The sequence below is a fragment of the Narcine bancroftii genome, chromosome 4, assembly GCF_036971445.1.
Source record: "Narcine bancroftii isolate sNarBan1 chromosome 4, sNarBan1.hap1, whole genome shotgun sequence".
NCBI classification, from domain to species: domain Eukaryota; kingdom Metazoa; phylum Chordata; class Chondrichthyes; order Torpediniformes; family Narcinidae; genus Narcine; species Narcine bancroftii.
The window spans coordinates 105,695,256-105,718,038 of NC_091472.1; the positions used below are offsets into that span (position 1 = coordinate 105,695,256).

Consider the following 22,783-nt stretch of genomic DNA (forward strand, 5'->3'; position numbering starts at 1 on the left):
GGAAGGATTTGGAAGGATATGGACCCAATATAGGCAAATGGGATTTGACAGAATTCTAACTTGGTTGGCCTGGATGAATTGCGCTGAAGAGCCTCTTTCATGCTGTTCAGTTCCATGACTCTGTGACATTATCTCCCAATATTGTAATTTTTCAAAACAGTAGAGACTTTAATGTTGAACTGTCCTCATTCTAATGATTTTAAATTGTATTGTTATATCTAACTGCTGAGACCTGGCTATCATCTATTTAATGCAAAATCTTTCACACAAAAATAGATATAATTTCCCCTTTTGGGCTTTTACGATTGACATGAAGCGCATTAAGCTATATTGTACCTGGTTTAATTAATGAACCTAAATGCAGAAATGACATTTAAAGAATAGCTTGTGTAAATTCAGCAAGGCAATTGTCTCACAGTGGACTTCTGTTAATTGAATAATATTTTTACCAATAATAGTTATATAGAGGTATAGAGTTTTACAGCACAGCAACAGGCCCTTCACCCAACTTGTCCATGCTGACCAAGTTGTTAACCCAAGCAAGTCTCAGATGCATATTCATGGCATTATTTATACTTGCACAGTTATTCACCTCTGCCTCTATGGTCATGAAATCACGTGGCTTATTGCACGCTGGGGTTGGAACCTCAGTTGGTTGAGCTGATAATGTTGGATGTTAATTGAGTCAAGAGCTTACTCAGCCTATCGTTCTTTTAGGATGCAAATGTGTTCGGATCAGGGATTTGAAGGGCTACCTTCCTCTCCCCAGCAGTATCTCTTGGCTTTTGAGCGAAGAAAATTCTACTTTTCAAGAAGAACCAGCTGCAAGAAATAGCATTGAAATAATGAATGTGCAATGCTTTGCTTAATGACTCTTGCCAAAATCTTGACATGATCTCTTAATAAGTGTTTAAAATGCGTGAAGGAAATAGGCCAGTTGTGGCACACTTTCAGATTCATCCAGTTTCCTTACATTGTTGCTCAGAGAAGCACAAAGCCTCCCCCCCACACCCCCCACCCCCCCATCCCCACTTCACTGAATTAGAATAATCAGTTCACGGAACGATATCTGTTTTAATGAAATCAATTTGACCCTCCACTGATAATACTAACTTTCCTTCTTCCAGCATGCATTCAGGGTCCATAATTACATCGTAATATTTCTGAGAGGTTGAGCCTTTATGTTTTCCACTTCAGTTAATCCACTGATTTCCACTCAGGAAAATAAAAAATACAAGCAGTGCCTTTTCACTTTATACTCAGAGCAGGAAAGGTTTTGATCAAATTTAGGCCATTTGATCTTCCAGATTGAAATATATTTAATTTTTCTGTGTTTGGAATAATGAATGTATTGACCAAGGGATGGCAGGGCTAACATGGTGGCTATTGCAGCTCGATTGGTAGCAGCAACTAGGGTTCGAATCTGCCACTGACCGCAAGAAGTTTGCCTGCTCTCCTTGTTACCACATGGGTTTCCTCTGGGTGCTCTGGTTTCCTCCCACATTCCAAAGATGTGCGTGGTTGGAAGGTTAATTTATACACATTGGTGTATTTGGGCAGTGAGGACTCGTGGACGGAAAGCACTTTTACCATGCTGTATTGCTAAATTTTTTAAATATATACATATTTTAAAAATTGTTAATTCATTTACTCCAAACTGATGACTTTTCTTCGTTGTTCCTTCTTCCCTCCCCCACAAAATGAAGATCCTGTTCGATGCCTACTTCCCCAAACACACTTTTCATCATCTCCCCCATCTGGTCCCTCTCTGCCCATTTGTTTCTGACAATGTATTTCAGTGCATCAGCGTGTGCTGCTGTTCCACAGTGAATTAGCTGCAACTTCCATCTCCTCTGCCATAGCAGCATAGGCAAAAGGGGAGCTAGCATGGCTTTAAGATGTACATTTGATATTATTTTAATTGATCATTGCTACATGATTTGGGCTGGACTAACTTTGACATGTTGTGGAATGAATTGCCTCCTTGAGGAATCTTATCCACTTGTCCAGATGTGATTTGGGGTTGTTGCCATTTGAATTTTGCTGGAATGGGACTTTCTGTTCAAAGTACTGGAGAAATTTGGATTGCGACAAACGCTCTATCATAAACCGCAAGCTAAAATTATAACAAATAGGCAGGTGTCTCCAGTGTTCCCACTGGGTAGATCCAGTAGGCAAGGTTGCCCACTGTCCCCAGTGATGTTTATATTAGCTATTGAAACACTGGCAGGAGCTGTCCGGCGGGATCCAGAAATAAAGGAGTTCAAGGTGGGCCAGAAGGAGCACAAAATCAATTTATTTGTGAATGATGTGCTAGTATATTTGACCAACCCAGGGTGATCATTGGTCAGGGTGGGGACCACACTGGAAGATTATAATAAGATCTCCAGGTATAAGATAAATTTGGATAAAAGTGAAATCATTGCCCTTGACAAAGGGGGAATTACAGACAGTACCAACAAGGAAGCCAGTTTAAATGGCTGCAAAAGGGCATTCAATATTTGGAGTTAAAATGGAGATGAGGATTTTAATAATTTTTTTTAAAACTTTATTTAAGATTTTATAACATGAATAACATATAGAATTACATTAAAAAAAAAATTACAATACAGTATCAGTAATCTAAATAAACTATACCCGCCCCAATAATTATTACACATTAATAACCCAACTCAAATTAGTCCAACCCCACCTTTCCCCCCAAAATAAAGAGTGAAGAATTAATAAAGTTAATAATATATGTAAGAAAAAAAACCCACTTACATAAAAAACAAAAACATAACCGATTAAAATACTAACAAAAAGAAAAGTAATTAATACTAAGATATCAGACTTAAAAAACATATTTAAATCAAACTTAAATGCATATATTTAACAGAGTTAAGATGAAACATATATTTAACTCAAACTTAATATAAAAAATTAGTAAAGTTAGTAACATTGTCTATCAAAAATTCTTAAACAATAATCAATTCTTTAAAAAAAATTGTAGCATGAGAAAAAAAAGATGAAAAAAAAACTTTCTCTATAGAGATAAACCTTCACCAAATATCAACTAACTTCACATCTATCATCATATTAGTCACATAAACCACCATCTTAAAACAAAATTCAAACTTCATTAAACATTGTACAATTCAATTTTAGTACTCTTCCACCATTTTTCCCTTTTACTCTTGAATAATTATCCAATAAAAGCTCCAATACCACATTTAAATATCCCCAATCATTACATTAAAATTCAGATATCCAAATAATAAAAACACATCTACAACGAAATCTATATCTTCAACAAATGGAGCATAAACCACAAACAAAATTCAAGCCTCATTAAGAATTGTACAATTCAATTTATAACTTTCACCATTTTTCCCTTCGTTCTATAACTAAAATAGCAAAATAATATACACCAGAATTACCACTCCTTTCACCTTAAAGTTAAAGAAAAAATATTTAAAAAAAACTTATCCATCCCATTCATTTAAATTTCAAATATTCTTTATCTACTGAATAAACTTTACAAAAAAAACCACATCAATTTTTAGTATTTTTAAACAATCAAATACTTTCTTATGCTTTTTTTTATAAACACAAAAAAAACCCTTCACTCTTTAATCTAATAATACAAAAAAAGGAAGAAAAAAAAAACGGGTAGGAGGTTAAAAATACCCCCTCCCGTCTAAACCGCGCAATGCGGTAACTCCCAAAAAAAAATGGGTGTGAGATAACTCACACGTAGCAGATGACTTTCAGGAAATAGTGCCCATCCGGTTCTCTCCCCCAACTCTCACTTCATCTTAAATTAACATCATCATTATTTAATATTCCTTTTTTTTAAAAAAAAACATTAGAAAAAAGGATTTGAATAATTTATATAAACTCAGTTATATTTGCTTCAGAAGATTGAGGAGGATTTGGTGGCAAGACTCAATATCTCTTTCAGTTCTTGCCCATCTCATTGCCCCAGGGCTTCTTTAAGGCGCTCAATGGATGTGTCAGAAAGTTCTTGTGGAACAATAAGGTGGCTAGGATCTCCATTTAAATTATGCTGCATGAATTGGATTGATGCAAATCTGCAACCAGAGTGACATGGAACCAAATAGCTCAGTGCACTGGGAACAATTCCTCCCCTGAGAAAGGCACAGAGAGAGAATGAATGTCAGATAGTCTCACCTTCTGAATCTCAATATACGTTGGTGGAGTTCTGCAATCCTTCCATATGAGGGCAACTAAATAACTGAGCTGATCTCCAGGCATTTCTTCAAGACATCTGAAAAACCAAGAATAAATGGAGATAGTTAATGCCTTCAAGTTCCATATATCAAAGGATGTCCTGAAGGCAGAACTTTGAGACAACCATAAGCACACCAATGCCTCTACTTTTTAAGAAGTCTGAGGAGATTTGGCATGTTGTTGAATACTCCATCAAACATCTACAGGTGTACATAGAAAATATACTCACTCATTGCATCAGGACCTGGTTTGGAAACCCGAGTGCCCAGGAATGCAGAAGGCTGCAGAAAGTGGCAAACCTTGCCAAGTCCATCACAAGCTCCAACCTCCTCTTCATTGGAAACATCGATGTGAGATGCTGTTTCAAGAAAGCAGCCAACTTGAGAAAAGACCCCTACCCCTGGTCTCAACATTTCCTCACTGCTACCTTTGGGCAGAAGGTACAAAAGGTTTAAGTCCAGCACATCCAGGTTCAAGAACAAGATTTTTCCAACAGCTACCAGGCTCTTGAACCTTCCTATACTACCTTGATCAGAACGTGGCAAGAAATGAATAAATGTATAGTGAAAAAAAGTAGGGATATCAATAAAAGCACACTGTGTAAAAGTGTGTTATTGCCTATGAACATTAAATAGAATATTAAATTCATGGTATGACAAAGGTAGAAGATATATTGAAAATGACTACATGGAAGGAACTTGTGTCCTTTGAACAACTAAAACACAAATATGGAGTTTTCTCCAGCTTAGATCATTCTTAAGAGAAAGATGGCAACCAGCATTGACCCCACTTGAAATCAGTGAAACTGGATGGGGAACACACCTAAATTTATAACAAAAATCTACTATGCTCTCCAGAGTGAAAGTGCAAAACCAGGATAACAAAGATCTGAGTCGGACTTGGGTGTGATGACTGCAGAAAGAAGCTGGTTAGATTCGTGTAAGGACAGCATGATGCCAATTATAAAACAAGGTGACACAATATAAAACAGTATAAATTTTTACATCAATTATATCTTACAGAAATTACATAGATCAAAAGCATCAGAGATGTGTTTCAGATGTGAGACTGAGACAGGAACTTTTTTTACATGGCACGTGGTCATGTGTGAAGGTGAGGTCATTTTGGCAAGATATCACAGAAAGATTAACCAGGATGACAGGAGTGGCCTTCACATGTGACCTGGAGCTATATCTACTAAGTAATTGTATGGAAATAAGTAACAAATTGAATAAATATCAAATCTCATTTATAAAAATAGCACTGACTGTAGCAAAAAAAATGTATTGTGATCACTTGGAAGTCCGACTCACCTCTACTCAGTACGATGGACTGCAGAAATTAACAGTTATATAGCTATGGAAAGATCACATAAAATTTAAAGAACAGATACAACATTTTTGTAAAGGTCTGGAAGCCATACCTGGACCACATAGGGACCCACATATAGTAATAAAAAGGAAAAAGGACTATAAATGCAACTATTATATATATTTAAACATGGTTTCCCCAATTGCATTCAAGATATTTAAAAGATATGCAAGCTCTGATGGTGTGCGGATTCATATGTGTGGAAAGGGGTGGGGGGAGGGGGAGGGGACTGCTTTGTTTTTGCCTGTTGTTGTTTGTAAGAAAAAGTTTAATATATATTGTGATATTGAAAATTTTATTATGTATATTTTTGAAAAAAATTCAAAAATAAAATATTCAAAAAAATATATACTGCCTTACGCAGATGTCACCACTTCTCCGCTTAAGACACCAATTCACGGGTCATTATTATTTACATCCTGCAGGGAATTTACAAACATTCACAGGAAGAAATCAGCAAGCACCTTTTAAGACCTTTCTGATCCCTCCCCAAATATCCATCAGTAACCTTGCTGAAATGTGGTCAATTGGAGATCCATTCAAGTGGATCTCAGCTTACCACAGATCATCGAAGAATCAAAGCCATGAGGTGAATTACTGCTTTATGATGAAAGGTTGTGGTAAGCCAGGAGAGATTTGGAGCATGATTTGCATCATATTTGGGAAACTTATTAAGCCACCTGTTTAAGATGAAAGAGGTTGCACAGAGATTCCAGTGCACCATTTTTAGAATCTTCTGGTTTGCAGCACCTACAGTTTTTGTTTTGGATTCACTCATTAACTGAGGAGCTTTGAAATAGTGTTAATTAATTGGAAGAGAAATCAGTTTGGCTTACATTACAGAAATAGTTTCTCCTTCACAACTCCATTTATTGTCATGTACACAAAAATCTTTCCTTTGTTTTCCCTGTAAAGACAGAGGTGCCACTAGTCTAGCACCACGATCAAGATGAGAAAGAGAAGCAAAAGGGAGTCCCTTCAGAAACATCAAATGTCTGTGGATCCCACCACCTCCTCTACTGCCAACGCCTTCTGCTCTCCTGTAGTCTCTGTAGCCACATTGTCCCCCTCTCCGGTCCATGGTGAATTCAAAGCATTCTTTTCCCTGGTTCTGAACATCGAAGGCAATAGAAATCTGTCAGTGGCCGAGACACTTTGGGAACCCTGCTCGCCACCGACACCCTCATGGACACCGGTCCCAATACCTGGTTCCCAGAAGCTGGTAAGCAGCAATGCATAGCCTGATGTGAGACCTTCTTTGTCAATGTGTTTCCCTGGCTGGGTCAGCAGGATCAAGATTATGTTATCCTGGGAACATGGTATGATGGGTATCCCCACAAGGTGCTCCAAATCTTGAGATGTCTTGCACATGTCATCTGGTGTGTCCTTGGCATTGGGGTCACAAAGGTGACTTGTGACTGAAAACATCCAGTAGATTTTTCTGAATCACATACAAAGAATAAGATAGGATTATGTAATTCAATTTCAAAGCAGGGAACTTCCATTTGTTATGAAATTTAACATTGTAATTGCTCCAAAGCATCTCACAGGTTAATGATAATCATGAGCTTATTGTCATATACATTGTACAATGTACAAATAAGCCAAAATTCTAAGAGACTGCTAGACATGCATGTGGATGGAAGAAAAATAGAGAGTTATAGGGTGGGGAGGGTTTAGTATTTTTTTAAGCAATATATGGGTCGGCACAACATCAAGGGTTGATGGGCTGGTACTGTGCTGCAGTGCTCTATGTTCTTACTTGCTGCAGCCAACCAGGTAGTTCATAAGGAGAAAATAGCACACATCAATTTAAATAAAAAGAGGAAATATATACAAAATATAAAATGGATAATATTCATTACACGCTGCAAGAAAAAAAGTACTGCAATAGTGCAGACAAATCTTTTTGTGGTATTGGAACGGTCCCTGATTAGTTTAACAAAGGAGGGTTCAGATGCCTGGCAGAAGTTGGACGAAAGCTGTTCTTGAACCCAGAGGTGTTGATCTTCAGGCCGAAGATAGAAGTGAGAAGAGGTTGTGACCAGGATGATGGAGGACATTTACAAAAATTAACTGCTTTCTTTTTTCAAGTTTTTAAAAAAATATTTCAAACTATGAACCATATTGACCAAAATACACATAAACATTTCCCTCTTGAATATACACAGTGTCATTTTCTCCCCTTCTCCCCCCCTCCCCTCCCTTCCCTCCCTCCTTCACCCCCCCTCCCCACCCATTCAACGTTCAACATATATGATACATTAAACCCATTAAACAATGTCATCACATAATGAAAATAAACAAGAAATTTGTGTCATCTACTTTTACATACTGGGTTAGTTCATTTCATTTTCTTCTCCTTAGGACCTCCACCACTTAAAATTAACTGCCTTCTTGAGGCAGCGTCTCACATAGATGTCTTTTATGGATGGGAGGTCAGACCTTGTGAGGGACTTGGCTAAGTCTGCTTCTTTCTGCAGCTTTCTGCATTCTGGGCATTAAAATTACCAAAGCAGGCTGAGACTACCGTTCAGTGTCAATTGCTGGGACACCATTGAAGGAGAAATCAGGGAAAATGACCAGAAATGTGGTAAATGAGTGAAAATCAATAAAGGTAAAGGTTTCATTATTGTCATTTAGAATGTAGCATATATGAAATTCTTTAACGTTTGTCTACCATAAGGCAGACAGAGAGTCACCACTTTTTTCAGTGCCCCTCAGAAACCTACAGCACCTAGTGTTCCGAGATGGTCTCCCCTCCAAGTACTGACTAGTCCTGAGCCTGTTTAGCTCCTGAGATTAAACAATCCAGGCGTAGTCAGGCTTTTATTAAACGCAGATGCTGGAAATCTGAAATAAAAACAAATACCTGTAATGCTGAAAACACTCAGAAGGTCAGACAACATCTGTAGAAAGAGAGACAGAATTAATGTTCTTTGTCCGAAACATTTGAGGTTTGTTTTCAGGAAGACAGGAAGTGATTTCAATGTTTAGAGGTGGAATTCTAGATCTTATGACCTTGACATAGATGTCAATACTGGATCTATTAAACACGGGGATTAAGGGGCCCCCTATTTGAGCAGTGGATATTGCATGAGAAATGAAGCTGAACCAGAGTTGAAACTAGTCTCCATGTACAACGGTTGGCACAACACCTTTAAAGTGCCAGCGATCGGGACCAGGGTTTGAATCCCGCTCTGTCTGTAAGGAGTTTGTCCCTTCTCCCTGTATCTGCATGGGTTTTCCCCAGGGGCTCTGATTTCCTCCCACTCTTCAAAATGTACCAGGGTGAGGGTTAATTGGGTATAAATTGGGTGTCATGGTCTCATGGGCTGAAATAACCTGTTTCTGTGCTGTTTGTCTAAATTTAAATTTAGACGGACAGACCACCTGTGAAGCCAATGAAAGTGAAGGGGGTTAGGACTGTATCCAGTGCTCCCATTGTGCTCTCCTCTACATCGGCGAGACTGGATGCAGACTGGGAGATCACCTCGGTGAACACTGCAATAACGTGGACCTCCCAGTAGCCAGCCATTTTAATTCTCCACCCCATTCCCTTGCTGACATGTCTGTCCTAGATGTGCACTGCTGGAAAGAGACCAACTGCAAATTGGAGGAACAACACCTCATATTCTGTCTGGCCACTCTCCAACCAGATGGAATTAACATTGACTTCTCTGGTTTCTGTTAGACCCCCATCTTTCCCTATGTCTTCTTCCCCTCCCCCCCTCTTTCTCTCTCTCTCTCTCTCTCTCTCTCCCCCCTTTCCCTCTATCAAAGAGCTTTAAACAACCCCCTCCCCCAATTAATTCTCACATTTCCTCTCTTGTCCTCTCATCACATCCAATTAACACCTTTGTCTGTTGGTCTCTACTACTTCCCTCCTCTTCCATTTCCCCCAGCCTTTACCACAGACACCTCTTTTTTACTCAGACCTTGAAGAAGGGCTGAGTCTTGAAACATTGGTAACATATCTTTACCTCCTGTGGACGCTGTGAGGCCAGCTGAGTTCCTTCAGCATTTCTGTGTTTATATTACAATCACAGTGTCTGCAGGCTTTCATGTTTCAGGGCTGTATTGGAGCGAGTGTTGAGATTAAAGAAGATATTGACAACATAGACTGGGGGTTCTTCACAGGCTGTATATGTTTCAGTAAACCTTTGCCTCAGATAATATCCCTCTTTTTCTGTAATTCAGTTATCTGGTCTGACAGCAGATTTGGACTGAAGCTTTAGTGTGCCTAGGCAAAAAAAAATAGCATTCAATGGTGGGCCAAATGTCTGTTTCTAAGCTGTACTACTCATGGCTCTCTGATTCACGGCCCCTCCACCTGATAACACAGTACCTTGAGACTATCTTGAAGAGGTGGAGAGTTATTTTAAGTTATCTCTCCCTCAATCAAAGCAGCAAAACCAAAAGCAGATTGTTTACTCATTGGTGGTAAACAAGAAAATCTGTAGGTTCTGATGGTTTGAACTGGACTCTGTGTGGCTGCAGAGATTGCGGGAGGCGAATCCACAGACACTCAGTGTCTCTGAAGGGACTCTCTTTTGCTTCTCTTTCTCCAATTGTTAGTGGCACTGGGCAATGCTCATGCTTGCCTTACAGTGGACAAAAGTTGAAGTATATCATGTATCGTTTTTAATATATTATTACATGACAATAAAAGTTAACCTTTGAGATCATGGGTGTGAATTATAGACAACATTTGAAATACAGTGTAATCAGAATTAATTATAATACACTGAGAACATGAGGAAGGCAGCAGGGAAGCAGCAAGCAAGTTGTAGCTGTGACAAGTCACAGACAATGCTGGAAACATACAGCAGGTTGGGCACTTACAGCCTTAGTTTTGTTTTTGCTTTGAAGTTTGACACAGCCCCTCTGATTTGGTAGAAGAAATAAATGGGCAGACTATTTTCTAAATGGGGAGAAAATTGAAAATTCCCAGATGCAAAGGGACCTGGGGGTCATTGTACAGGATACCCTGACAGTAATCTTGCAGGTTGAGTTGGTGGTAAAGAAGGAAAATGCAATGCTGGCATTCATTTCAAGAGGAATAGAATATAGGAGCAGGGACGTGAAGTTGAGGCTTTATGAGGCACCGGTGAGACCTCACTTGGAGGACTGTGGGCAGTTTTAAGCTCCTTGTTTAAGTGAGAATGTGCTGATGTTAGAGAGGTTTCACAGGAGGTTTCCAAGGAGGTTTCCTGGAATGAAAGGTATGATATGAAGAATTCTAGATGGGTCCTGGCCCGTACTTGTTGGAATTTAGGAAAATGATGGGGGAATCTCATTGAAACACTTTGAATGTTGAAAGGCGTGGACAGAGTAGGTGCAGAAAGGTTGTTTTCCATGGTGGGAGAGTATCGGAACAAGAGGGCACAATTTCAGGATTGAAGAGGATTCACTTAGAAGAGAGATGCAGAGAAATTTCTTTAGCCAAAGGGTGATGAATCTGTGGAATTGTTACCATGGGTGGTTGTGGAGGTCATGTCATTGGGTGTATTTAAGGCAGTGATTGATAGGTTCTTGATTAGCCAGGGCATCAAAGGTGTTGGGGATAAAGCCAGGCAGTGGGGCTGTACAAAAATGGATCAGATTGAATGGCAGGCCAGGGAAGATGGGATGAATAGCCTATTTCTGTGCAGCACAATAACATCCTCAGCTTCTCTAGATGTAGAGATTGAGTCAAGAACCAAAAAGACCTGCTATGCCTTAGGTCAGCTGAAAGATCAGATTGGTCACAGAACATCAGGTTGGCACCAAATGCAAGGTGTACAGGGCTGTTGCCACATCAGACGTGGTGCTCAGATCAGAATCACTTATGTCAACTTGACCAACTGCATCAGTGTCACCTACATTGAAGATCACCTGGAGAGACAAGGTCTCCAATATTGAGGTCTTTTCTCTAGCCGTGATGCCATCCCAACTGTGCTGGGCAGGGCATGTTGTCAGAATCCCTGACGGAAGTCATCCGAAGGACATCTTATACGGCCAACTGTCCAGTGGTACCCGAAAACAAGGAGGCCAGCGACTACGGTGCAAGAATATTCTGCACAGGAGCCTCAAGAAAGCTGACATTGCCCCATCAACATGGGAGGATCCGGGCCAAGGTCACTCGCAGCGGAGGGACACCATCATAAAAGGTGTGGATGCTGTTGAGAACAAACTCAAAGAGGCAACAGAGGAAGGGGACAGGAAGAGTCACAACAGAGCTTCTGCCCCCACCCCCCCACCCACCCCAGGCTTCACCTGCAAGCAAGGCCTGTCAAGGATCAGCCACTTCAGGACGCACATATCAAACCTCAAAAAATAACTGAACGGAACCACCATCGTCCTCTGGGATGGATAGCTAGAAAAAAAATCCTATTTCTGCTCCAATGTCTTATAGCATCTTCATCTTTTACCTGGAAGGTTTTGGCTTCAAACTCCACACCGAGAAACTGAACCCGAGGATCTGGTGGGAGGTCCAGAATCTAATGCACACTTCACCTCAGATGCAACCGAAAAGATATTGGGCTTACTGCCACAGGTGGTTGTGGAGGCCATGTCATTGGGTTGTATTTAAGGCAGTGATTGATGGGTTCTTGATTAGAACCTTATTTCTTCTTCTACTGGGCTGCAACTGCGAGCCCATCAAGAAGACCAATGAGCTGGGTGAGTACGTGGTCAGAGAGGGCTTCAGCCCGAAGCGTTGGTGATGTACCTTTACCTTTGCTACAGAAAGGCACTGTTTGACCTGCTGAGTTTCTCCAGCACTTGTGTGGGGGTTTTCTTTTCCCCAAGACCAGCAAACGAATGCAATTATTTTTGGAAAAGTTGATGAGAGCAGGAGGAGAGAGTTGCAGTTGGTGATCGGGCCCCGAAGAGGGCGCAGTGGTCGAGCATCCAGCAGCAAGCCCTCCCCTCCCCTCCCCTGATCAGTTCCTGCCTCAGTCAGCTTCGTGCTCCGGCACTGAGTGAGTTGCCACGCTGAGTGCCCGCGCCTCTGTTCATGGATCAGCTTGGCGCAACAGCAGCAAGCAGCCGACAGCTTGCCCCCTCTCTCTTCTCCTCTCGGCGTCTCATGGAGTGATAGCCACCCCCTTTCTTCTTTCCCCCTCCCTTGTCCCCCCCCCCACCCACCCCCCCCCCCCCCAACCTCCTCCCCCCACCACCACCCCCTTCTCTCGCCCTCGCCCGCTGCGGCTCCGCGGTCAGAAGTTGCGCCGCTGCCTCAGCCGGGACCGGCGAGACTCGACCGCGGTCATGGAGCCCCAGTTTTGCCCCTTGGAGATGACGGGGAGCCCGAGGCACAGCAAATTGCGGCGCAAAAGACGGGACCTGGTTTGGTGGCAGATCTGCTGGCTGGCCGGCGTGATGCTGGTGGTCCTGGGCATCTCCAGCTTGGTGGAGAAGGCAGGTAAGGGGGAAATCTCCGAGGCCACAAAGGGCAGCGGAAGTTCAGTGAAGAATTCGCATTCGTACAACTTTAGTGTGACCCCAATGCGCCTCTTCTCCCCACACAACACTCTTGGTGGAGAGAGTAGCAAATGTGTGAGCAGGATGGGGAGGAGGAGGGCAGAGAATGAGCTGGTATTAATAGCAAGAGGTTGTCTTTTGAGGTGATCACCCTTGCAGGGGGTGGTTGCATTAAAAATGCTCAGTGGGTGGAAAATGTCTGTGCCACTGTCATAAAATCACCTGTCCAGGGGCTGGTTCTGAAGATGTTCTGGTACTCATTCAGACCAAAGCAAAGAGGGGAGGAAAATGCCGGAGGCAGCCTGAAACCTCAACTCTCTTCCTCTCTCTGCTTTCCCCACCAATTTTTTTTTGGGGGGGGGTTTCTGTTTGATGTGTTGATGTTGGCTCTGGGGACAATGGTGCAAGTATCCTCCTGGGTTAGTCCTCCATCATCTCTGGGACATCAGCTGTGATTTTCCTCCATCCACTCCCCTGCTAGTCAACCAAACGTAATGCTAGACTCCGTGTGCCAGGTGCTTGGTCAAGGAAGCCTCTTCAATTCCTTCCTTTCACGATGTTATTTTAAGTGATCGCTCCACGAAATAATCAGGAGAAGGCAACTCCCTGTGCGTGGTGCTTGGAGATAGTCTTGAGGGATCGGAAGACACGCCATGGAAATGCAGGCCAGTTGAGAGGATGTTTGGAGCCCAATGCATCAGGGGCCAGTGAGTGACCACCAGCATAATAAAGATGAATAGGATTGCTGAGAATGGAACTCTTGGCTTCAGGAGAGGGTTGTTTTCTTGAATGGTCCACTCAGCCTTTTTGGGCAAAATTGTTGTGCATGATTCATTGTGAGGCAATATTGGGATATCAGCATGAACAAACAAAAGAGGCTGTTTTTGGTTGGACCTTCCTTCTCATGAGTTGTGGCAGCCAGCCTGTTGGTCATGACGTGAGTGACTGCTCAGGAAGAAGTTTTACTTTCCAAGAATGACCATCTCTTGCAAAGTATTGAGCACGACTGCAATGGGTGTTTGAATCCTGGGCGATAGGGGAGCATCTCTTAAGCAATATTTATATGTTTTAAATAGGTATATACGTACTGCATATGTATCATTTGCAAGTGTGTTTCTGCTTTGTCGAGGGTGTAATTGTACAATCAGATGACAATAAACAAACATGAACAAAACGTAAAATCAGAGTCCTTGCTCCAGTCAGCCTTTGACCTCATCTGATCTTTGAGAATGTGCCTTTTATTCCTTGGCAAGAAAATGAATGGCTCCCATTGGAAGGGCAGGATAGTTGTAATTTTGGGCCAGTTGAACTGCTTCACTTGAACAAGCTGAGAATCCAGCACTGATTTATAAAATCTGCAACCTGCAAATGTGCACGTTTCGCTGAATTTAGTTTCTATTGGACATATTAGCTACTTTTTTAATTGAATGGGCAAAGCATACGTTTGTATTGTATTTATGACTAACATCCTGATCGTTCCTCATTCCTGGTGACAATGACGCTGATGGGAACTTTGAGGGTTAAGAAAGTTCTACACTGTGAACACTAAGTGTAAAGAAGAATTTTAACGTGTAAAGGATGATACCAAGTGACTAATCAGCAGAATTGTGTTTGAGCTTGTAATAGTCCTAACATACTGCAGAAGTGTGATAGCTGAAAAAGTGACTGCCAGCTCAAGGACGTTAATGCCTTGCCTAGAAGCAAGAATGCTGTTTATCCTGTACAGTTCGAATTTTAAAACCTCTATTCTATATTGACACAGGGTTTTAGCTGACCCAAGTAATGATTCAGCCGTGATTCACAGATAAAATGAATTGTCTCTTTAAACTGATTATTGCTGTATGATCTGCTAAGTTCCTCCAGTACTTTGTGGCTGTTACAGTTCAGCATTATCTACAGACTCTTTGTTTATCTCTCTTACCTGAACCTGTTTGTCTCCAGCTCGAATAAACCCAACTCTTTGGGTTGTACTCTTGAGAGAAATACTAGTAGTGTGTGGTTCCTTTCTGAGAGCACATTCACAACCATGCTGCAACAGTTGAAGTACTAACACCCCACCTGCCTAATTATCGGAAAATTGGGTCAGAAGGCAAGAAGGAATGGCTCCTGGTGTGTTTCCAGCCATGTACATACTCTGTGGACCAATTCCATGATAGTTTTCAAAGATTAGAATGGGAAGGTGGGTGACATTGATGTCACCAGGTGAATCTGGCACTGCCAGCAATGAAGGCCAAATACCTTGCTTCATTGAAAACAGGCTCTGGAAGTGTGAGTTGTGAGTTGCAGATTGTTAAAAACAAACTGCGTCTTTAATTGCTCTGAAAGGCAGCAGGTATTTCAGGCATATTTTGTCACAACCTAGGAGACCATTTGGCCCATTGAATCTCCGAGAGCAATCACATTCACTTCCCTGGCTCCAGATCTATTGAGGGCAATTTCAGGGTGCATCAGTACACAGTATCCCACTCACAGCACTGAAAAGCTGCTTGTTTCAGTGAAAACCTCTCCTCACAGAAGTATGCATTCCGAGTGGAGGCAGTGCAATGAAAATTAATCGGGCTAGTTCTGTTAGATGAGAGATTGAGTGGCAAGCACCTCAGTTTTGCAGATAAACCTATCAATGCTGAAATTTTAGAACAGCCATGATTCTTTGGCTTGGCTTCGCGGACGAAGATTTATGGAGGGGGTAAAAAGTCCACGTCAGCTGCAGGCTCGTTTGTGGCTGACCAGTCCGATGCGGGACAGGCAGACACGATTGCAGCGGTTGCAAGGGAAAATTGGTTGGTTGGGGTTGGGTGTTGGGTTTTTCCTCCTTTGCCTTTTGTCAGTGAGGTGGGCTCTGCGGTCTTCTTCAAAGGAGGCTGCTGCCCGCCAAACTGTGAGGCGCCAAGATGCACGGTTTGAGGCGTTATCAGCCCACTGGCGGTGGTCAATGTGGCAGGCACCAAGAGATTTCTTTAGGCAGTCCTTGTACCTTTTCTTTGGTGCACCTCTGTCACGGTGGCCAGTGGAGAGCTCGCCATATAATACGATCTTGGGAAGGCGATGGTCCTCCATTCTGGAGACGTGACCCATCCAGCGCAGCTGGATCTTCAGCAGCGTGGACTCGATGCTGTCGACCTCTGCCATCTCGAGTACCTCAACGTTAGGGGTGTGAGCGCTCCAATGGATGTTGAGGATGGAGCGGAGACAACGCTGGTGGAAGCGTTCTAGGAGCCGTAGGTGGTGCCGGTAGAGGACCCATGATTCGGAGCCGAACAGGAGTGTGGGTATGACAACGGCTCTGTATACGCTTATCTTTGTGAGGTTTTTCAGTTGGTTGTTTTTCCAGACTCTTTTGTGTAGTCTTCCAAAGGCGCTATTTGCCTTGGCGAGTCTGTTGTCTATCTCATTGTCGATCCTTGCATCTGATGAAATGGTGCAGCCGAGATAGGTAAACTGGTTGACCGTTTTGAGTTTTGTGTGCCCGATGGAGATGTGGGGGGGCTGGTAGTCATGGTGGGGAGCTGGCTGATGGAGGACCTCAGTTTTCTTCAGGCTGACTTCCAGGCCAAACATTTTGGCAGTTTCCGCAAAGCAGGACGTCAAGCGCTGAAGAGCTGGCTCTGAATGGGCAACTAAAGCGGCATCATCTGCAAAGAGTAGTTCACGGACAAGTTTCTCTTGTGTCTTGGTGTGAGCTTGCAGGCGCCTCAGATTGAAGAGACTGCCATCCGTGCGGTACCGGATGTAAACAGCGTCTTCATTGTTGGGGTCTTTCATGGCTTGGTTCAGCATCATGCTGAAGAAGATTGAAAAGAGGGTTGGTGCGAGAACACAGCCTTGCTTCACGCCATTGTTAATGGAGAAGGGTTCAGAGAGCTCATTGCTGTATCTGAACCTTGGATATGGCCCCCTTAAGACTCTGCTCAAAGTTTATGGGCCCTTTTCTGTGAAGCAGTCAAGTTTTGGTTTCTTCCATACTTCTTAGTCTTTTACTTAAATGTGTTGTGGCTCCCAATTTTGTGGGGGGGGGGGTGGGATCGGCGCTTAGGGGGTCCCGTTGTGAATGGCTGGTTTATTGAGCCACACAGAATTCTTGAAGGTTCGACGAGTTAGATTGTGCGGATGATGTTTTTGCTGGCTAAGGAATCTAGAAACTCCGTCTCAGAATAAAGATAGGCTATTTAGGACAGAGATGACGAAGAACGTCTTCACTTCCTGGAAAGCGTATCATTGTAATTCTCTAACCCAGAGTGGGTGAAGGCCCAGTCATTAATTGTGAACAAAAGGGAGGTCAGTAGATTTCTGGATGTTGGAGGGACAGAGGGAGGTGGAGAAAGGGCAGGAAAATGGCATTGATGTCGGGGGTCATTAATGATCTTTGGTGTTCCAGTGGCTTAGCTAGCAGAGTTGCTGTCTTGCATCTCCATTGACCCTGACTCCGGTTGATTCCTGACTTCCCATGATGCCAGCATGGAGTTTTCACATTTTGCTGGTGACCACCATAGTTTTCCAACAGGATTTTCTGGTTTCCTTCCACTTCTCAAATGATGAGCTGGCTGATAGGTTTGTTGGCGAGCTATGCATACTCCTCGTGCTCCGGTAGGTGAGCGGGGCAGGGTGGGATGGGCAGATTGATAGCATGGGGAGAGAATGGGTCACCGGGTGGTGGATTGAGATTGAGATCCATGGGCTGAATGCCTGTCTCCTCTGTTGTCATAAAACAAAATATGAGAATGGTGGTGCAGAGTTGAAGGGGCTTGTTCCTATTTATGGTTTTGTTGTCACACCTCTTGTATCAAGGGAATGAGGGCTCAGTTCCACATACTGCGCACTTCCTTGATCTCCACTCATGCAGCTCCCTTCTACTTCCCTGAACCTTTCGCACCTCAAGTTCTGGAATTGAAAGTTTAATTAGTGCCCATTATGGCAGGATATCTGAGGATTACAGGTGCTGGTAATGTTTGAGTTTGAAATAGAACAGAACATTGCAGCACAATGCAGATCCTTTAGCTCATTGAAACCTACACCACAACTATCTAAATCTTCCCTACCTCATGAAAAAACTCTCTATTTTTCTTGCATTCATGTGCCTATCCAAGAGTCAATTGAATATCTCTATTGTACCAGCCTCCACCACAACCTTCGGCTATGGATTCCAGGCATTCACTAATCTCTGCGTAAGAAAAAAAAAGGTACTTCTGCTGTCACCTCTAAACTTTCTTCCATTCACCTTAACCAGTCCTCTGGTCTTTGTTATTGTCAGCCCAAGAAAAAGGTGTTGGCTATTCATGCTATATCTCTGCCCCTATTGTCACCTCTCATCCTTCATCACTCCAAAGAGAAATGCCATAACTCTGTCAACATGTTCTCCAATCCATGCAACATCCAGATTAATCTCCTTTGCACTCTCTCTAAAGCATTAATACCCTTCCTGTAATGAGGCAACCAGAAATGAATTTGATACTCCAAGAAGTTTTATAGAGCTGCAGTATTCCCACATGACTCCTGAACTCATTCCCTTGAAGAATGAGGGCCAACACCCTATACACCAATTTAAGCACTAGATCAAATCATGCGGCAACCTTGATCGATCTAAGACCTGGACCTCAATATCTCTCTGTTCCTCTATGCTGCTAAGAATCCTCCCATTAACCAAATACTTGGCCTTCAAGTTTGACCTTCCAAGGTGCATTACAGTAAAAGTCCTAAAATATGGACTGCTCAGGGATTGGGTTGCTCTGGATTTTTGGTTATTCCAGATTCTCAGGCAGTACATCTGTGGTGTTTACACAACACTATGCAAAAGTTGAGAGTTTTTGAGAAGTCCGGATTCTCAAGTGGTCTGGATTTCAGCTGCGAGTCTTTGAAAAGTCTGGATTTCTGGACTTTGATTGGATTGAATTCCATCTGCCTCTTTTTTGCCCACCTTTGCATCCTGTCTATATCCTGGTATAATCAGTGACAATCTTATACACTATTGTTATGAGTGATTAAAAAAAGATTTGATGGGTCTCAAAAGCAAGAACTCTGAATGCAGTTTTGTAGCAAATTATTTTATTTACAAAAAATGGGCATGGGAAGATGATAAAAGGAATAACAGATGCGCACAGTTTATAGTGAATATGGGAATGTGGTAGCGGCAGTAAAACAAGTGCACAATTTATAAACGAGTGTGAGAAAATACACACAAAAACACACAGACACACACACACACACAGAGACACACACACACACACACACACAAGCAATACGATACCCGCCATCCCTTGACTCAGTGCAGGCACAGCTCTATGCTACTAGGGACACTAATTAAACACTCCCAGCCCTTTAACACTGCACATCTTACCAACAATTTCTCCAGTGTCATTCCAGGCCTGGAGTGAAGCAGGGTGGTCTTAAGAGAACAAATCTCGTGCACGTGGCACCCTTTATAGTGCTGGAGGCCTTGGGGGGGGTGGGGCTGGTCCATCCCAAGTCGTTTACAGGATGCCAATGGCTCAATGCCAACCAGGTTAAGCTGATACAAAGGCCAATGGCCCAAGGTCAAGTACAAAGGAATTTAAATTGGCCAACGGCAAAATGTGCAATAATGGGTGGGGCAGGGCCGAATCTTGATTGGCAGGTGGTGTGCCTTCCAACTAGGTAGTGAGCAATGCTGTCACGTGATGGCCACGACCCTTCACAATACAGTTATCTACAACAATTCTGTACTTTGTATCATCGGCAAGGCAGCAGGCTTTTGTTGGACTCAGCATGCCTGACCATTCAGATTTCTTCCCCATGCAAAGTGATTCTTTATTTGGATGTTAAGCTTACTGGTTACTAGACGTGGCTTTGGTTGACTATGCTATAATGCTCACTCTATTGCGGCACAGGTTAGGCTATTAAGTGTTAGATGTACCTATCAAACTAGAAATTTTATATTTCCATCATCAGATAGAAGTTAATGCACTTGTGTCTACAATGTTACAAACATGTGACTGGAATGCAGGCCACTACCATGTAGCTGCATGATTCAAACTATTCCGCTACTCAATTAAAAGAAGATGGACAGAAAATGCCCTTTGATATTCGATCCAGGAACAGCTCACAACAACCTGCTGGAGGAACTCAGTGGGATGAGCAGTGTCAGTTGGAGAAAAAGAATGGATATTTCTCAGGCTTCATCAGGTCTGAGAATGTGGAGGAGAGAACTGATAGAAAGAGGTGAGGATAGGAGGATTAGGACTTGGGTTGGTGGGAGATTGATGGACCCGGAGAGATGAAGGAGGTAGTTGATTGGTAGATTTTTATTTTTTATTTTTCTCTCTGTATTGCAGAATCAGGTTTACATTCATTATCTGTTTACAGTTCTTTATTTGTTTACATGTGTACATTGTGTATGGTTCTTTTTGCACTACAAATAAGTGGCAATTCTGCCTTCCCTGCAGGAAAAAGCATCTCAGCATGGTGTGTGATGCCATGTATGTACTCTGACAATAAATCTGAAATCTAAATCTGGACAATGGAAGAGGAGCAAAGGGATGAAGTGGAGGCAGCTTGAGTAATACTGGGTGGTGTGGAAGATGGGTAGGGCCAAATTGAAGGTGGGTGGACCAGGGAGAGGTGAAAGATGATGGATAGAAACAGTCAGCTGCCTTTGTCTGTCATCCTTCACCTCTTCCTGGTCCACTAGTTCCCCATTGGGCCAGGACCTACCCCTCCACCCTGTCCTCATTATAACAGTTCACTTTCCTCCATTCTCTCAGTTCTGATGAAGGCCTGAAATGTTGATATTTCTCTTTTATCTCCCACCGGTGCTGTTCTCAGCAAATTGTGTGATTCTAGTATCTGCAGTCTCCCATGCATCCCGAGATATTTCATTTTGGCTCAGTTTCTGGCTCTTTCACCTTTGTTTCCACGGAATTTTTTAAATTTAAATTTTAAATGTCGACATACAGCACGGTAACAGGCCATTTTGGCCCACAAGTCTGTGCTGCCCAATTTGCACCCCATTAACCTACGCCCCCAGTATAGGTAGGAGGAAGCCGGAGCCCCTGGAGAAAACCCACACAGATGCAAGGAGAATGTACAGACTCCTTACAGAGTGGGATTTGAACCCAGGTCTGGTACACCAGTGTTGTAAAAGCATTGTGCTAACTGCTACACCAGCCATGCTGCCTAATGATGCAAGCCCTGCTCAAGATTCTTAACACTAAAACACTCCCCATGTCCACAGTGTACTGTTGGTGATGAAAGGATAAACGTTATTCAGGTGGATCCAAGAAGTCGGAATCCTGAATGAACCCCAAAATAATAAAATGTTATCTGCCTTTGCTTCCTATCAACTGATCTCTCTGTAACTTTCCACACCTGTTTTGTGCTATACTTACTGCACTATATATGAGATGTTTAACTGGTTTGCTCACCAAATACTTCTATCACTGAAGCTTGGTTAATGTGACAATAAACTTGAAGATTTTTTTGAATATTTTATTTTTGATTTTCAAAGACTTATAAAAATCCAAAAAAACAATATGTTTTTTTCCAACAATAGTGTATATCATACAGTCTATTTTATCCCCTACCCCTCTCCCCTCCCTCCCATGCCCTAATACAAAAAAGAAAAGATTACATAAAACAAATACAAAGAGCAGAATATTGTTAAAGTCAAAAACCTTTAAGGGAACTTAAGAAGAAACTAAAATAAAATAAAAGGAACAAAATGCAAGAGCACGTTGCCTACGCCACGACCCACTTCACTGATCTCCAGCATTCCACTACTGGCACGGTTGAAGTAAAAATATAAAATGCTGGAGAAGTTCAGCAGGTCAACTTCTTGAAGGGCTCAAGCCTGAATCGTCAGTTTGCTATATAAAGGACATTGTTTGACCTACTGAGCTTCTTCGGTATTTTGTTTGTTCTGGTATGGTTGTATTCACTTTATCTAAAAGGGGTATAATTACATCGGTGTACCAATATGTTACAGATAGGGTTGCCACACCATATTTACCATATGTACCATATCTCTTCCTCAAATTACATGATTTTCTCCAGGGGTATACAACTCTGCATTTCTGTTTCCCAGTGTGTAGTATTAAGTTGGGAGTTAGACTTCCACGTGACCGCTGTACACTTCCTGGCTATCGACAAAGTGACCTTCAAAAACTGAATTTGGTATCTGGACAGTTTAAAACCCATTTCCATAATGTTTTCCAGAAGTTACAATTCCTGGTCCTGTGAAAAATCCAGCTTTGTATGTAATTTTTTTCAGAATGACCCAAAGATCCTTCTAGAAGGATCTCACCTTTAAAAACACAGCCAGATTGAATGGATAAAGGTTCCAATCTCCACACCATACCTAAATTACATATCTGAGACTTTTGTAATTTTTATGGTGTGATATGTAGTTGATGCAGGAAATTTTATTGCACCAACCTATACCTGGTACCAATGACTGCTGTCATGCTATCTAGCCATAGGTCTGACCAGCACCACTTATGGATTGTTGTGTTCAAGACCAATTCCCACCTTTCCCTCGACCTGTGTAAGTCCAGCTTCAGGCCCTCACTTTGGAATTGGAGATACATCGTAGAGATAAACTTGCGCATATTCCCCTTTCAAATTTGAATCTCCAAGCCAAGATACATGGGTAGGGCCAAAGATGGTCCCAAATTATCCCTTAAGAAATATCTTAGATGAAGATAGCAGAAGAACATTTTATTAAGCAAATCATATATATCCCTCA

General features: G+C 42.3%; 1 protein-coding gene across 1 annotated transcript in view; it reads left to right on the forward strand.

Annotated features, from left to right (window-relative positions):
* The first annotated feature begins 12,549 nt into the window (after positions 1-12,549).
* slc24a3 (solute carrier family 24 member 3) overlaps positions 12,550-22,783 on the forward strand; it is a 432,795-nt gene continuing 422,561 nt past the window's right edge. The window contains exon 1 of the mRNA XM_069932352.1: positions 12,550-13,012. Within this exon, the coding sequence (XP_069788453.1) occupies positions 12,859-13,012 (154 nt within the window). The 5' untranslated portion in view covers positions 12,550-12,858. The remainder of the gene's footprint in view (positions 13,013-22,783) is intronic.